The 18560-nt window shown below is 34.9% G+C and overlaps 1 protein-coding gene and 1 long non-coding RNA gene across 2 annotated transcripts; one reads left to right on the plus strand and one right to left on the minus strand.

The window, feature by feature from the left end:
- Positions 1–9188: 9188 nt before the first annotated feature.
- Positions 9189–14368, minus strand: LOC148283675 (uncharacterized). Its single transcript, XM_088243452.1, has 2 exons — positions 13959–14368; positions 9189–10081 (listed from the first exon to the last, which is right to left on the minus strand). Exons 1-2 carry the CDS (start codon positions 14026–14028, stop codon positions 9189–9191), a joined length of 963 nt encoding a protein of 320 aa, XP_088099578.1. The 5' UTR covers positions 14029–14368.
- Positions 14369–15298: 930 nt separating this feature from the next.
- Positions 15299–16592, plus strand: LOC148283676 (uncharacterized). Its single transcript, XR_015825525.1, has 2 exons — positions 15299–15478; positions 16034–16592. It is a non-coding gene; the product is annotated as an uncharacterized LOC148283676 (long non-coding RNA).
- Positions 16593–18560: the final 1968 nt, after the last annotated feature.

Raw genomic sequence — 18560 nt, forward strand, 5'->3', positions numbered from 1 at the left:
AAAGAAAAGTTTAAGAATAATATTGCGAGAGAAAAAAAGAAATCAGACTCGTTTTATAACTATCAAGTCCAGAACCAAATATATCAGCCTTGTCCTCATACTGATTGCCATATCTATGGAGCCTAGGGATAGGCGAGTGCATGTGATAGTTGGTTCTAGAACTTGCAGAACAAAAAGGAGATCTGTGGCGGGTATGTCGACCAGGTACACGGAAACACACCAACTCCAGCAAATCTGGACAGTCAATTAATGAATTGATCACCTTAAAAAGTAATATTAGGTCAGTTAGGATTCTTCTATCAGAAAGTCTTAAAAGATTTGCTGAAGACAACAATTGATTATAATTAAATAAAGCAGCAGGAATATGAAGTTTAAAATTAATATATTTTAGAAATTTCTTCTGGACGCGCTCGAGTGAATCAGAATGTACACGATAATGGGGCGACCAGACTGGAGAAATATATTCTAAACGACTTCTAACCAGGGAGCAATAAAGTGACTTGATTGGTGCGATACTTTCAAATTTATTAGTAACCCTACAAATAAATCCCAACATACTTAGCGCCTCATTTGAAATCTTGTCAATATGTTTGATAAATGTAAGTTTATCATCAAAAATTACGCCAAGATCCCTAATGAAATCAACTCTTTCAATTGTTGCGTGGTTCAACAAATAGTTAAAAATTAAAGGTTTCTTACTTTTTGAAAAGGAAATAACCTGGCATTTATCTATATTGAGAAAAAGATTATTTTTATTGCACCACTCGTGAATTCTGTTGAGATTCATCTGCAGGGTATTGCAATCATCAGTATTATTTACAATTCTATAAAGTTTAAGGTCGTCAGCAAAAAGCAAATATTTTACATCGCTAAAAATTTCAACAATATCATTTATATAAATAAATAAAATAGGTCCCAAGTGTGATCCTTGGGGTACGCCGCTTGTTGCTAAAAAACTATAGGAGATATGAGAATTTATTTTAACTGCTATTTTTCTATTATATAAGTAACTAATGAACCATTTTAAGAGTTCATCACGTATTCCCAGTCGACCAAGTTTCTGCAACAAGTTAGAGTGGCAAACTTTGTCAAAGGCTTTACTGAAGTCGGTGTATATAGCGTCGACCTGGTGCTTCTTATGAAGTGCACTAGCAATAAAATTCTCGTACAAAATGAGATTGGTGACTGTTGAACGACCAGTAATAAACCCATGTTGCTCAGGAGCAATTATTTGTTTTAAAGGTATAATTAAGTTATCAAGTACAAGTTTTTCAAACAACTTAGGGAGGGTAGACTGAATACAAATAGGTCTGTAGTTGGATATTTCATCTTTGCTACCCTTTTTAAATATGGGTGTAATGTGGCTATATTTCCATATATCAGGAAATACGCCAGTAGTTAAAGACTTATTGAATAAAATTTTAATAGGATGTGCTAATATATGAATACAATTTATAATGTAGACTGGAGGAATACCATCAGGGCCAGCAGACTTACGTTTATCCAACGATTTTACAAACTTGATAATTTTTTTATCAGAAATAGTAAAGTTAGGCAGGTCAATAAGCTCAGTTAATTTATTTTCCATTGTGTTATTTAAAGTTACGGCATCATCATAAACATTGGAGAAAAAGTCAGCGAACATATTAACGGTATCTTGCATATTACTAGACCTATTATTTCCATATCTCATAGATTTAGGAATACCAGTATCGCTATTGTCTAGGATTTTAGCATATCTCCAGAAATACTTAGGATCAGTCAGAATATTATCTTCGATCTTTTTTATATATGCATTGTGACATATTAATGATGTTTTTTTACAATACTTCCTAATCTTATTGAATTCAATATAATCAGTTATTGATCTGGTTTTTTTATATTGCTTATGCATAATTTTTTTGGAGATTATTAAATCAATCAAATTCTTAGAAAACCAACTTGGATATTTGTTTTCCCTTTGAACTGAAATTGGTACAAATTGCTCTATAGAAGAGTTTAAAATATTATAAAAAGCTAAGAGATTGTCATTTAGATCATAGTCTTGAAGAAAACTCCAATCAGCTAATTCCAAATAATTACAAATTAGTGAAAAGTCGACTCTTGAAAAATTTCTGTACGTAGTCACTTGTTTTAGTTTAGAAATTAATAAATTGGAAATCGTAATATCTAATGGTGGATGATGGGCATCAATAGGTAAAAGAGCATCTACACTTTGGTCAACTATAATTGAGGGTATGTTAGAAAAAATCAAATCCAGAAAACGATTATTTGAGTTGGATACATAGTTACACTGTGATAGACCCAGGAAAACGGCCATGTCTCTAACTATACTCGAGTTCATAGTCAACACACCAGTAACATTTGTATCCACTAAGTTTAGCCAGTTAAAACTCGGAAGATTATAGTCACCCACTAATAACATTTGGTACTTAGGAAATCTTCTAAAAATGCTTTCAACATCTTCACAATGGTCATTATAATGACAAGAATCAGAATTAGGGGGGATATATACACTTCCAATAATCAACTTGACACCCTGAATTTCAACTTTAACAAATAATTGTTCAACACTTACATTTTTACAGGGAATAATAGAGGATTTCATATTTTTATTTACACAAATTAATAAACCTCCTCCTCTAGACTTCTTACTTGTGTTAATATTACGATCAAGGCGATAAATATTATAATTATGGAAACTAAGTTCCGATGACTTTATGTTTTTATCAAGCCATGTTTCTGTAAGAATTACTATATCATAATTTAATGTAGGAATCGTGGTCGCTAGCAAATCCAATTTAGTTTTTATGCCTCTAATATTTTGATAATATAGATTTATTGTAGTTTTTTTGTATAGTTTTTTGGAAGAGTATTGACAATCTTTGGGGAAGAGTTAATATACTTTATGGTAAGGTTTTGATCGCCATTGGCTTTTCTAGTTTCTAATTCATTCCTAAGGTCCAACAATTCCTTACGCTGTACAGGTGTTTGGTCGAAATTTATTTTGAAGGAATTTAATTTATTCCTATTTTTAAATATTTCAGTAGCCAATGTCGGGTTCGATAATACAACTTTGATTGGGCGAACATTTGTGGTATCAGGACGAAGCGGGCCAAGTCGGTAGATCTTGATAACGTCATCTTTTTCAATTTTCTTAATAGTATTCAATGTTTTTAAGGTGAGATCTGTATCCGCAGTTTGACGTAGTATAGATGTTGAGGCTGAACACTCTGGAATATTGTATATTATGATGTTGTTTCTTCGTCTGCATCGGTCTTCTAACTCATCAGATAATTTTGCTAGAAATTTATGCTCCAAAATAACTGAATTATTTTTTTCAACCAGCAATAGCCTTTTTTCAATTTCAGATAATTTTCCAGTGATTAGGGATTTTAGGTCGTCAACAGAGCGGAGATACTGGCTGACTTCACTCCATCTCTCTCTGTCTTTATGTAGTATACTTTTAAGCTCTGTATAATTATCACTCATATTTCTTATATCTGTTTGTAATGCAGATAATGCGTTGGTAATGTCCAAATTAATAGAAGCCGGTTGTGGAGACATCAGGCATTCTAGGTTAGGTGAGGCGATTTTCTGTTTAAGATCCCTCTTAGGTGCCATTGCAAACGCAGTATTAGTTTTAATCATAAATGAATAAATACACAATGAATAAAAACAAAAGTACCGGTTTAAAAGTTTCAATAATTTATGCAAGGATAGCACTTAAAATATATTATTATTATAATTTAAAAATATAAATTTAATATTAGTCAATTTTTGTATTATTTGATGAGTATTTTTTATGTTTTACACATTCATAAACTTGAAACTTGAAAAAATTATCTGTCAAAAAGACATTTCACAAATTATCAATATTATTTACCACTTTTATGTACCTTTGTTTATTTAACTAGAACATGATAATAATCTTAGAACTAGTTACAAACATGAGAGAAAGAAAAATACTTACAGATCTAGGTCCCTTACTAATGCAGTTCCTAATTGTCACTCTTCACTAATATCTTAATTCTAACACAATGGTCGTTTCACTTATGTGGAGAGATGAAGGATGGTGGTCCGGATGCTGTGTTCGGACGAACACATGCTGGGCGATGTCTTGGGCGGAGAACTGCCTTGGATAGAGCCTTGGGCGGCTCTCGGGATTCGGTCCCGTGGCGATGGTGATGGTGACAGCCAGCTGGAAGACTGGCCGGCCGTGGGCTGGACAACTTCGACTTACACGCTGCATCGTCTCCGCGATCGACGGTACGATCGCGTAAACTCGACTCACTTCTTCGACTGTCGACCGACTCTTGGTCGACTCTCCTTCCTGGCTCTTTTCCGACTCTTTTTGTTCCGACTGTTTGGGGTGGTTTTATAACTCTCAAATTAGGAGGTCTCTCCTTCTCTCTTTCACTTATTGCCCATTGTCTCTTTTCCACACTTATTTATAAACCTCTCGTCATATTTAAAACTAAAATATTATGTTCCGCATATTGTTTCTTATAAAACTAAATTATATTTAACTACATAATATTAAATACGATTAAAACTAATTAATTAAAAATAAACATACACTAAACGTAGAATATTAAATCATTAAACTAATTTATACCTATGAAGTTTAGAAAGGGAATCACTAATTAAAAACTTGGAAACGATTCGCCTCCTAGTGTAGTGGTCGGCGCGTTCACCTATCATACTTGAGGTCCTAGGCTCGATTCCTGGCAAGGCGGATGTAAAATACCTTCATACATATTATAAAATAATCGCTGATACGTTGCGATTGGCGCACTGGTGCCTTATGTACCACGGACGTGGATTAGAAAATGATGGCGCAAAAGTTAATTAGAGTCTTAAGTTAATATGTGGCAAGATGGAATAATCGGCGCGCGTACAATTGAACATGTATGAAATTTGAAGAAGAAAGGTTTGTATGTATCTCAGAGGAATTAATTATTCGTTTTATTTTTGTCATTTTTAACTCTTAAAAGACTGTGGTAAATAATCCCTTTGCGTGCGGTGATGTAACATCGTGTTACCACTAGTAAAAGACGGAATATTCTAAAGTTCAGACATTTGAAAAAAAATAACACTGAAACATTCTGTTTAATAATTCCTTTTCCATAATGTATGCGAATAAGCATATAATTTAGCCCTGTTACAGCAAAATAAATTAAAAATCAAAAATACGCCGCTCATGTTATGCGCGCGCGTCCCTTATCACTGTTATCAACCGACTGAAGACTGAATCTGTTTTAGACAACACCCGCCGCAGAACAGCGTCTCTATCTTCCTTGTTATGACTTCTATCTCCGTGTTCTCTCTTGTATAAGGTATCTGTATAGATGTGTTGCTGAATTAGCGGATATTCATTCTTCTGGTAGCAAGGATAAATATTTTTTGTATTAACATTTAGCATAGTTGTACAAATTTTACTTTCCAAATCGGGTTTGAAAGTGTCTATTTGAAGATTACAAAAAATACGAATTCATTACTTTTAAAAATAAGAGAGATCTATCAAGTCTTGTGTCCTATGTCGACTAGTGTGACATCACAGCCACACAAGAGTAAAATAAGTTTTTTAAAATACAAATATTATTTTAATGGACGTGGGTTTGCAATTTATTATTCAAAAAGGTAATGTTTTCCCCAGCGGAAAACATAGGTCAATATTTATTGTTAAAGTGATTGTTTTCAATTAGAAGGGGTTTTGGAATTCCAAGTTATTCGCCGCTTAGTCATTTGAATTTAACCCGAGGTCGTAATTGACATTAACAATGGACGAAATATTTGTGAATACCTAGTAACGGCTTTGGTAAATAGAGATTTATTTTAATGTATTTATTTGTAAAGGCGGTACTTAAAATGGGGTTCTTTTGAGAATTGGCTGGCATAAACTAAAAGGTTCTTTTTAAATTCATGATTGCTGAGAAACCCCAGATTATAAAACAATAAATTATATTGGAAATTTATATTTAAATTCGTATTGAAATAATTGAAAACATCGCCGCATTTTTCCCAATACAAACATGGTTAATTTATTATTTAAAACGAAAATACCTGCTTATTTTTACGGGGACAAAAGATTTTAACTCCTGAATATTTTAAACAGGCACGTTTAGCTCGTATCAAAGTCTTATTCTAACATGGATTTTATTTCTAGCAAGTCACGATAAGAAAAAAGTCGTTTGTTTATTGTAAGTAACCGTAGTACAAAAAAATATAGCAAATTAATACTGATTTTCTAACAAACAAGTGCGAAAATGGAAACATGGTTAGAAAATTAGAAAATACCACCCGTATTACGGATTCGCATGTAAAATTGCAATTAGCTGTTATTGTGTTAATATTTCAGATCGGGTGGATTTGATTTTATTATTATTAAGTACACAAATAGGCTAGCAGCAGACCCATAAACAAACTTCACTTTATTTTATTGTTGAATGATGAATTTTATTATATAATATACATTTTTATTTTACCTGTGCCGACATAACTACAAAAAACAAAAGCATTTTATTTCAACCATCACACACGTCCGCTAGATCCCAGCGCCCATTACGTCATTCCGAATTAGTAGTCGAATGAAAGTAGTCGGCGTAAAGCTCGCCCATTGGTTGTTTGTAGTTGAATGAATTTTACGCACGCCTATTGGTCTATTTGCATTCGAGTGTATTCATACTGCATTCAGGCTTTCATTCGACCGAATTTAGTAATTGAATGTAGTCGACTACTTTCACCGCTACTTTGTCTTAAAAGCAAACAAAGAAAGTAATGGATCACAGGACTTCTCAACTTAAAAAGTGGAAGGAGTAACAAAGGAACTCCTGAAGCTATAAATAGCCGGTCACATAATCCAAACGCCCACTTTCCAAACAAACTCCGGGAACAAAACAGACGCCGACTGTCATCTCAAAGTACGCACGTGCAAACCGCAACCTTAATTGTGTTTTATAAAATCCTAGTCATTCTAAAAACAGGAAAAGCCGGCACCAACAGTTACTGTCGACCCTTTACATTTGAACTCGGGCGAGTAATTTCTGCTTCAAGTTGAGAAACAACTTGCGTAACTAAATTCTAATTTTTAATACTCGATCTCAGGGCGACCTGGTACAGGCCCCCGCGGCTAACCTTCCACGAGGCACGCCATCCCGCCTCTGGGCCGCCGGCTCCGCTCACCGAGCACGACGATGACCGACACCGCTTAAAGGACACCCGTTCTTGCGCCGCTCCGGGCTTGACTGTGTCTTCAGACCATCAAGCCGTGAGCCGGCTCCTTCGGCCGCTCGGCCTGCCTTCAAAATCCACCTCGGCGCCCCCAGGCACCTACCCAGCACCGCTCTGTGTGGTCCTCTCGATATATATTTCCTCACTTTAAATAAATTTTAAGAAAATGGACCCCGAATTAAAATAATCATTAAAACTTAATCTAACTGCACCAAATATTCAATTTTTTTGTACACTTTAATATTGTAATTATTTTCTCTTGTTTCAAAGAAGACAGACGGGAGGGCTGATCTGGGGTTACTCCGTATGGATCCGCCGGCGAAAGGATTTTTAAGTCCGAGTAAACAAAAAAACCTTTTCTATGAGTTTTTTTTTATTTAATTATAATTGTAATAATTTATTTATTTTTTACGTGTGGAATGAATGATGCGGTGTGGCTTATAAAAAGAACGCTTTTCTTCTTCTTCTTTTTTTGACATTGTATATAGTAATGTAAAGAAAACTACAATTTGCCTATAATTTTGGTTTATTGGTAAATATTTTTTCTGTTATTTGCTGTTTTCTTTAAATAAAAAAAATAAATTATAATAGCCCAAAACTCTGCAACAAAAAAAAACAAAGGATACATAACTGCTAAGGACTTGGAATACAGTGAAACTAAGGAACAAATATACATCAACGATAAACTAACTCCCACTTATAAATAACTGCTGTGGCTCGCTTGTCTTTTGTCCAATTTCTGGAGCGCGGTGTCGATATGAGTTTGATAGATTGTTTTGCTGATCTTTTTGTACAATGTAGCCCGGGTTTGTGCATATCAGCTACAGAGCCTCTTTCTTCAAAATCATCACCAAACGATAAATAGTGCGTTTTGATTTCGCAGTTTTTCAACCCAAATGTTTAATGTTTTTATTACACACGTTATAAAGCGTACTGGGTATACTGCCCGTCACGCGTGCGCGCGCCGCTGCCGAGCAGAGGGGGTAATCGATTTCAGTCAATTCGGCTTCACACACTTCCTCTATCAGCAACATGAGTCAAAATTTTGTTTATAAGTAAACATGTGTACTTTTAAACTGCCTTTTTGAGCACATTTTAATTGGCACTATGGCATAAGAATGGTTTCTCACCAGTTTCAGTCAACATATGTGAATTTAAATGGGTTATTTGAGAAAATGTGTATGGACACTTTGAGCATGAGAATGGTTTTTCGCCAGTATGAGTAAAAATGAGTCATTTTAATTCAGTTTTTTTAGAACATGTATATTGACATTTTGAGCATGAGAATGGTTTCTCGCCGGTATGAGTGAACATGTGTCGTTTTAAATCTCCTTTTCAAGAACGTGTTTACACTCTGAGCACGAGAATGGTTTCTCGCCGGTTTGTTTCAACTAATGTAATTGTAGTTGGCTTTTACAACATTTATATCGACGCTCTTAACCAATGTTCTCTCTTTTCTCTGAAAATGGTTTCTCACCAGTATGTTTTAACACGTGTTTTTTTAAATTGCGTTTTGCACAACATTTATACTGGCAGTCGGAGCATGAGAATGGTTTCTCGCCAGTATGAGTCAACATGTGTTTTTTTAAATTGCCTTTGCGAGAAAACATAGATTGACACTCTGAGCATGAGAATGGTTTCTCGCCAGTATGAGTCAACATGTGAGATTTTATTTGGGCTTTTTGAGAAAATGTATATTGACACATCGAGCATGAGAATGGTTTCTCACCAGTATGTGTTAACACGTGTCGTTTTAAATTGCGTTTTGCAGAAGATGTATACAGGCACTCGGAGCATGAGAATGGTTTTTCGCCAGTATGAGTCAACGTGTGTTTATTTAAATTGCTTTTGTGAGAAAACATAGATTGACACTCTGAGCATGAGAATGGTTTCTCGCCGGTTTGTTTCAACTAATGTAATTGTAGTTGGCTTTTACAACATTTATATCGACGCTCTTAACCAATGTTCTCTCTTTTCTCTGAAAATGGTTTCTCACCAGTATGTTTTAACACGTGTTTTTTTAAATTGCGTTTTGCACAACATTTATACTGGCAGTCGGAGCATGAGAATGGTTTCTCGCCAGTATGAGTCAACATGTGTTTTTTTAAATTGCCTTTGCGAGAAAACATAGATTGACACTCTGAGCATGAGAATGGTTTCTCGCCAGTATGAGTCAACATGTGTGATTTTATTTGGGCTTTTTGAGAAAATGTATATTGACACATCGAGCATGAGAATGGTTTCTCACCAGTATGTGTTAACACGTGTCGTTTTAAATTGCGTTTTGCAGAAGATGTATACAGGCACTCGGAGCATGAGAATGGTTTTTCGCCAGTATGAGTCAACGTGTGTTTATTTAAATTGCTTTTGTGAGAAAACATAGATTGACACTCTGAGCATGAGAATGGTTTCTCACCAGTGTGCGTCAACATGTGTGATTTTAGTTGGACGTTTTGGAAACATGTATATTGACACATCGAGCATGAGAATAATTTCTCGCCGGTATGAGAAAACATGTGTTTTTTTAAACTGACTTTACGAGAACATGTATATTGACACTCTGAGCATGAGAATGGTTTCTCGCCAGTATGAGTCATCATGTGTGATTTTAAACCGTTTTTTCGTAAACATTTAAATTGGCACTCTGAGCACGAGAATGGTTTCTCGCCTGTATGAGTGAACATGTGTTGTTTTAAATCGCTTTTTTGAGAACATTTAAATTTGCACTCTGAGCATGAGAATCGTTTCTCACCGGTGTGAGAAAACATGTGCCGTATCAAAAAACTCTTCTTTGAACATTTATATTGGCACTCTGAGCAGGCGAAATATTTTTGGATTGCCTGTAAACCTGAAACCAAAAACAAGATAAATGTTTAAATTTTTAAAAATATTATTTCAAATTAACCACGCCCGAGTATACTCTGAGGAAAATAAATAATTCTACCAGCCACGAGGGGTTTTTACTAGTTCCTTGCGTTAAGAAGGTATTACAAATTAAGTAAGATGAATAATAATAAATATTTTTTGAAGAATCTCTTTTATTTCTTGACCCACACTATGCAACATAATATATCAACTTTCTGTTCCATTTTGAGCCCGAAATGGTTTTTATGAAGAACTTATATCGACCGTCGTCAGGTCAAATGCTTTAAACCATAATTCCGGTAAAATCAGTTTCATAATATCATTAATTTTTTAAATCAATTGCCTAGGTTTTGTTCACATTTTAGCAGAAGAGTTTGAACTGCAAACTGATTCTAATCCTTTTGAGAAATTATGTGTTTAAGATTGTTGGTTGAAAACATGTTTGAAATAATGAAATCGCTTTTTCCGGATCCGTGGTTTAATACTTCTTAAACACGGTTGACATGTTCAGTCATAGTTTATTTACACAAAATTCAGTCATAGTTTATTTAATTAACTTATTCCTTTTTTATGATTACAGAAGCCCATTACTAGCTGTTCAGAAGGCAGTATTATAAACAAAGATATTGAATCTTCTAGTTCAAGAAGTGAAGATGTTCGGGAGATGTTCAAGAAGCAGAAGAAGTAGAATAGGAGGAGGAGGATACTGGACAAACTTCTGGTTTCTATAGATGTAAAAATAGATTCAAGCTGTCTAAAAACCCGCCTAACTCGTCCCGTGTTCTCACACTCACAGCACAAAATCATCACACATCTTCCTGATCTCGCAGGACAAGCGCGTCATAAAGTAAATGCGTCTGATATTGAGTCCTGGCAATTGTTGTTTCCCGATGATCTTATACAAGTTGTGTGTCTTCACTCGAACCAAAAGATTACAGAATTTACCGAGAAGTATAAAAATCAGGGAGCGCATGCTGATTATGTAAGTTTGTCGGAAATGAAAGCGTCTATGGGACTTATGTTGCTTGCTGGAGTTTTCAAGTCTGGACACGAAGATGTTGACAGTTTGTGGGCTGCAGATGGTACCAGCCGTGACGTTGACAAGTGTCAGCATTTAGTATGTAAAGAACATATTGCTATGACAATCACTTAATTGTAAGACTTTTTATGTGAAATTTGTGACCCTTCTGTGAGCATTTGCTTGAGCCCGTCATTTTTTGTTTTCTATGGTCTCAGAAGAAGTTTCTGATTTTTGTTATTTTAATTATATACGTGAACGTTATAATGAAGGTTTGTTGTGTTCTTTTTTAGTTTTTATAAAAATAAAAGTACCTAAAGTTGAGTTTTAGAAAATAACATAAATGTCTTTTTTTTAATTCATGAATTTTCATTGGGGTCACTTTCAACTCCCGATACTAGTTACGTTGCTTTTTGTAGCGATAACAGATAAGGGTTAATTATACAACATTAAAGTATTTCTAGGATAAAATGAGCTTGGGAGAAAATGGCTCAGTACTACTCGATAACCGATTATGATCTAAAACCAGGGATCTCCGAACTACGGCCTGAAATGAAATATGTATTGTAACTACGTATTCCAGTAGCTGTAAGTTTCCGCTGTTTGCAGATGTGGATCTTGAAGTAGGCCACACATAAACATATTCTTATACGTGCTCTAATAATAACATTGTTTATAAATTTCAACGATTTTCGAATTTTTATACTTCTTTTTGGAAAATTGTTTTCAGGCGTTGCCTAGTAGGTGATTTGGTTCAGCAGGATGAACCTCACCCACGTGATAAAGGTTTCAGCTCTTTTACTTCACAAACACCTGTCAGCTCCATTTCAAGCAGAAAGAGGTGTGCGTCAATGTTGCATCTTGTCGCCGAAATTCTTCAACCTTTACGGTGAATATATCATGAGAAGAGCGCTGGATGGGTGGAATGGTGGTGTCAAAGTGGGGGGTCAACAAATATCAAATTTGAGACATGCAGACGACACGACACTGATTGCCAAAGATGAAACCGAGCTAGCAGAAGCCTTCAGACGGATAGACTTGGAGAGTGAGGCTCTGGATCTTAAAATAAATAAAAGTAAGACAAAGCTAATGGTTGTAGACAGAGCTGGCAGTCTCCTTAGGACGACAAGACAGATGCAAGACCTTGTACTGATAGATGACTTTGTGTACCTCGGCTCGCTTATCTCCAACAACGGCAGTTGCAGACCTGAGATTGGTAGCAGGATTCAAATGGCCAAAGAAGCAATGAACCGTTTGGAGAAGATTTGGCGAGATCGAGGTATATCAATAAACACAAAAAAGCGGTTTATGGAAGCCCTGGTATTCTCCGTTTTCCTATATGGGGCTGAAACGTGGACAATGCGTGCCTACGAGAGGAAAAGGATCGATGCATTCGAGATGTGGTGTTGGAGAAGGCTGATGCGAGTGCCTCGGACAGCCAGAAGGACGAATGCATCGATACTAGAAGAGCTCTATATTACAACTCGTCTATCAGTGGTGTGTTTGAGAAGGATACTGTCTTTTTTTGGACATATTGCTAGACGCGTGCCAGACAATCTAGAAAAGGCAATAATGTCTGGCCGAGTTGAAGGTAGGAGAAGCCGGGGTAGAATCCCATATAGATGGACTGACCTAAAGGTGGCTACGGGACTAAAATTTGATGAGTCAGTACGTCGGGCTGAGGACAGACTGGAGTGGAACAGACTAATTAGAAGTGTTCATGGTGATCACGATCCTCAGCATTGAGGGACCGACTTGGATGAAGACTTCACAAAAGACAACAGATGAAAGAATTGAGGAAATGGGGATGTTCAAACCAGCCACTCCAATCACTTAAGCCAGCCAATGACAGGTCATAAGCCCTGTAAATGCCTGGATTTCCATATTCCCATAAAAAAAACGTTTTCCCTCTCTGTTGAAATTAATTTTATATATTTCATTTATAAATTGTTTAGCATATATTTCTTTACCTTCGGTTAGAATTTTAATATTTTTTATTCATAAATTGAAGTTTTTTCCCACAACATAATATTATTTTACTGCCTTTTGTATATATATATATATATATATTTAAGAAATAAACCTTTGTAACAAATTTTAAATAAACCCCATCATTTCAATTCTAGAGGCCATTTTCAACGAGTCGTAAATAACTCACTATTTGGAAATGGAAATTAAGTTGAGTTAGAGTGGGGTGTGAACCTCGCACCTTTGATTTTGATATTTTGCGACTTCGCTATTTTTATAGATGGGAGTTTGGTTTTTACCGTTTCTCTGGTATCATTTATTTTCCAAAATTGGGTTTTTTTTTTGAATTTATAATATTATACACAAATGTCATCGATTTTAAAATGTTAGAGCTTTGTTTTGTAATATGGTTAGACTGTTTGAATTTTTTTCATTTAATTAATATAATATGCTGCTACAGTAGTTAATATGTGGTTCAATAATTGTGTTGTAAATAATTTCACAAGAGTCCTAATCATAAATCTTTCAATTCTTCCCAAAATTGAAAATATTCGATCGATCTTTTTCATTTCCATTTTAGAGTTTTGATGAAATGTTAATTTCAAATCCATCATTTCACCCAAATGTTTCATTTCCCTAACTTCATTAAGTTTTATATTTTCTATTACAATTGACAACGTTACTTCTATTCGTTTGGTTTCTATATTCGTGTATTTTGTTTTATTAATATTTCATTTATGATACATGGCATGAATAACACAACACTCAGTTCGTGTGTGCAACTGTGCGCGAGTCCTCCGCGTACCATCATCCATCACAGTCCGCAGACGTAACCTCGGAGCAGATAATGGGGAAGGAAGTACTTATCACTTACTTGAAGGTATTTTCCTGTTACGCGAGGAATCCAAACATTCTTGTTTAACGTCGGGATAGTCGAAGTCCATCTCCGTGAAGATAATTGTATCGCTGGTTATCTTAGGCGGGTCAGAACTGGTCCCCGGTTCAGCCTTCACTTCCTGGCTTAACGGGGACGTGGCGCCCCTTCCCCGGTACGGAGAATGTCTCCTTCTACATCGCCAGTCCCCGGTTCAGCCTTAATAATCACTGAAGCTATTTCCATTTTTAATAATAAATATCCTGAAAATTGCACAAACTATTTACATCATATCTATGAAGGGTTTCACAAATAAGCCTTTTACGAGTCAACTGATGATAAGCAGAGACGATCTCTTGTAAGTTGTATAAACCTTTGTCAAATGTTAATTGTTACTGAGTGTAGAGTTGAAATGTAACCGAGCATTACCTGCATGTTATATGATCTAAGTATATAACCTGAGGTAATATTGGCGTTTAATCATGAGAGTGGCCAATATATGGAGCAAATAAAATATAAAATAAAATCTTCAAATTAATCACTCTCTAGGGCATAGAGAAGATCCAAAATACCACCCAATACAATCACATACTAAAAAAAACTACCTGATTCAAGTAAAACAAAGGAACAATCACAAATTAAACCTACTCAGGGTAATAGCCAGGAGCTGTGACAGCCGTTAAGAAGGAGCGTAAGCTCATATTTGAACCTACTCTGCCCTACTTTCGTCACGCGCATTCGCGAAGTCGCCGCAAAATGTTGCAAGATGAGAAAAAATATTATCATAACACAAATGTTAGGTGAAAAGAAAGCAATTTGTAAAATTCTCTAAAATTTTATTGCGCACGCGGAAACATTGATTGACGCAACGGAGTAGATAAGTAAAGGGTCATTTTATAATATATTTGATTAGTCTGTGCTCTCTATTAATTTGTTAACTATTATCATATATTATAATGTAATTGCCTAGCTTGGAGCGGGGTATGTATCCTTGTTAGCCGGGCAAAGTGAACGGTGAAAGATGAAAGGTGTAAATAAATAAAATAAGAGTCATTTAATTAATGAACTTTGAACTTAAAATATAAAACAAATTTTATTTTACGTAAAACTGATATTTTTATATCATGTTAAATAATATTCGACGTTTTAAAGACAATGTCGGTCAAATGTCCACCACGGCGTTGTTTAATCCGAGGTCCAATTTTTATTAGTTCTCTCATTAAATTAACAAAGTAGGGTAAAAAAATACTGCTTCGGGAACCCTCACGAAACGTCCATTTTGTTTTCTTCGACAATCTGACAGATGGCAAATAATTCAATTTTTAAGTAATGCATTTGCTTCTTACACATGCATTCGCTTATTACACGTGAAATGTGATCCCATCCTCTTTCTTTGAGTCATTGACAGGCTTACAATACTTGAATTTCTACAGAACGGGTATGAATATACATCATCAAATATATTTGATGAAAATACATTCAACTGATGTATCTTTATGCATAAAAAGATAAATACATAGGTAACTTAGTGTGATTTAATTTATTTATTTCGCTACATACACTTATATCAAAATATTTATGCCTTAAACTGTTGAAGAGTTTGTATGGTTACATAAAATACAGTATTGTTGAAATAGAAATTAAAATATCAACATAACCTCAAAGTAACAAAACAAGATTTACCTGAATTCTGGGCCAGTTTTGCGAGCCGGAATCAATATATTTTGGTGATTCACATATTGCAGTCCTTTTGGTTTTCAATTGTTCATTTATCAAGCGTTTTCGACTATTTAAAACAACGGCCTTAGGCGAAATGGCGCTTCAATTTTGAACAACTGTCAAATTTATTTTTGCCCCCCTCCCCCCTCCTTGGAACCCGAATCTAACGATATTTTTTTTTTAATTTACCTATTTTCGCTTGATCCAGTCTGGCAACCCTGCTCCTGGGTCGGGAACTAACTTCGAGGCGTGAGCGTGTTGTTCCCCGAACTCAAAAATGGTCGAATTAATACCTCGCTACAGTTTTGTTCCGTACAACCATCCGGCCAGTAATCAATAGTTCTTGTCAACTTTAGATTCAGGGCGCTGGAACGACCCTCACACGCCACGGTTGTAGGACCTCGCTCCACGGTAGAATAATCCCGTGCGCGGTTGGATGTCCCGCACACTGGTGGCGATTCGACGGCCCGCACGCGTTGGCGACGGTTCGAAAATACCGTTGGCGTGCGGTCGGTTGACCGCACACGCTTCCCTGCCTCAAGCAGCTCGCAGCTGGACCCCGAGAGCGTCCAGTCATCGGCGGCTCCTACACGGCCCCTGCACCAGCCCCAGTGATGCGGCCAGCGACCTGCGCGCCGCCCGCGTGTAGCAGGCGGCCCCACGATGTTCCTCCTCACCACCGTCCGTCGTATCAGATAAGCTCCATATTCCTTTCCATATGCATTACGCTTCGTGTAGTCATTTACTGGTAATCACAGCCCCAGCTGGTTAAATCTATTAGCTGGTACCATAACCTGTAATGTTTGGGCCAAGAGCCATCAACGTAAAATTCCACTAATCCATTGTTTGCCCCTATTACTGTTCCGCCTTGTATGCCTGTCAATGCCCATTATTGGAATACATTGTAAATGTAAAGCAAACTGTTATTTAATAATTTAATAATTTTAATAAATAGATAGTCCCCCTACACCATCGAGGAACCCAGGCGAGGAAGCCGTCCACTACAAAGTAAAAGAATCCACTACCTGAGAAGGTCTCATGTTCTACTAGTATTGCTCTGCTATTCCGTGGTCCAACTCTGAGAGAGAGACTGCAACTTCTTTTTTCTATACGTTACAGTATTTAGTAATGCATAGAAAACTATAATTGGCCTATAATTTTGGGTTTATTGGTAAATATTTATTTTTTTGTTATTTGCCGTTTTCTTCAAATAAATAAAAATAGCTCAAAACTCTTCAACAAAAAAACAAAGGAAACATAACTGCTAAGGACTTGGAATAATGATTACATGTATTATTTATTTTACTGAAGTCGACAATGATATAAAAACATACAAAATATACAGTTTAAAGACAGACCCGCGAAGTTTCCAAATAAAAATCATACCTAGATATTAAATTGTGGTACAACAAAAGTGTGTTTATTTGTATAAGAGTGAGTGTAGAGGTGTGTTTGTGTATTTGTGGGGTAATAAGTATTCAGGTGTGTGTAAGTGTGAGCATCATTAAAAAGCAAGTGGGATTGTATCGTAACCAGAAAGAATGAGTCTTAATTTATTTAAAAATAAATGTATGTTTGTATAATTTAAAATTGTTTAATATTTTATTGATTTTATTATTATTTTGTTTTGAATTTTTTGTTTCTTTTTTGTTATTTTGTAAATTTACCAAACACAAAAGGCAGACTCTTTTTTGGCAAGTTCAACCTTACGTGTCCCATTTTTTTACTGAATGTATTGTTAATTTTACACTCATTTGTTTATAAATTTATATACAATCCATAAATCTTCTAATCATCCTTTTTTACATAAACACTCTGCTTTCCATTCTATGATACATCGGCTTACTTCAATACAACTAAATAAAAATAATTTTGACTTAGAATTAAATACTATAAAGAGTATTGCTTTCAATAATGGCTATGAACTAAATTTAATTGACAATATTTTAAATAAAAAACTTAAATTAAACTATAGGAAAAAATACTTATACAGTTGCCAAAATATTTCCAATAAAAATGAGAACTGGCGTAGAATTTTGTACATTAATTCATTTTCTAATAATATAGCGCAAATTTCACCTAACAGTATTAGGCCAGCTTTTTATACTAATAACAACATGGGTAAAATATTAACAAATTGTAAAGATAAGGATGATAAATTAAATCATTCGGGAATTTATAAATTAAATTGTTAAAATTGCCAAAATTTCCATATTGGAAAAACTTCACGTAAATTTAAAGTTAGAATCAAAGAACATATAAGATGTCTGAGTAATAATATTTTTTCAGAATTGGCAAATCATCTTATATCCGAAAACCATGAATTTAATCAAGAAACGTGTGTAGACATTTTGCATGTCAATAAAAATGGTTTTCGTTTAGATAATTTAGAACGATTAGAAATTAGTAAAGCCATCAATCAAAAACTTCAAATAATAAATAATCAATTAAATTTAACTTCGAGTCCTCTTTTAAAACTATTCCCGTTATGATTTATTTTACCTTCTTTCTCTCTCTTTCTTTCAATTTTCTGTCTCTTTCGTACAATATTTTATTATATAAATAGCAACGCGTGTAATTATAAGTTAGTTAAATCCCCGACGACGAGGTAGTAACCTCGAAACCGGTCGAAGTGTAATTAAAAAAATTAAGTGGTTTATACAAATTTATAAACAAATAAGTGTAAAATGTCATACCACAAAGTGAAAAATGTTTTTGATAACAATAATGTATTGTTAATTGTTTATTTATGCTAATTAAGGTTTTTATTTTAAAAATATAAAAAAAATATTTAGGATGATTCTTTTAGAACATCAATAATGTAAGTTATTTGTTAGAATTAAAAAATAAAAAAAGTTCACTATAAAAAATATGTATTTAAAT

The sequence above is a fragment of the Micrasema longulum genome, unplaced genomic scaffold (assembly GCF_059751315.1).
Source record: "Micrasema longulum isolate JH-2025_06_02 unplaced genomic scaffold, ASM5975131v1 h1tg000211l, whole genome shotgun sequence".
Lineage (NCBI taxonomy): Eukaryota > Metazoa > Arthropoda > Insecta > Trichoptera > Brachycentridae > Micrasema > Micrasema longulum.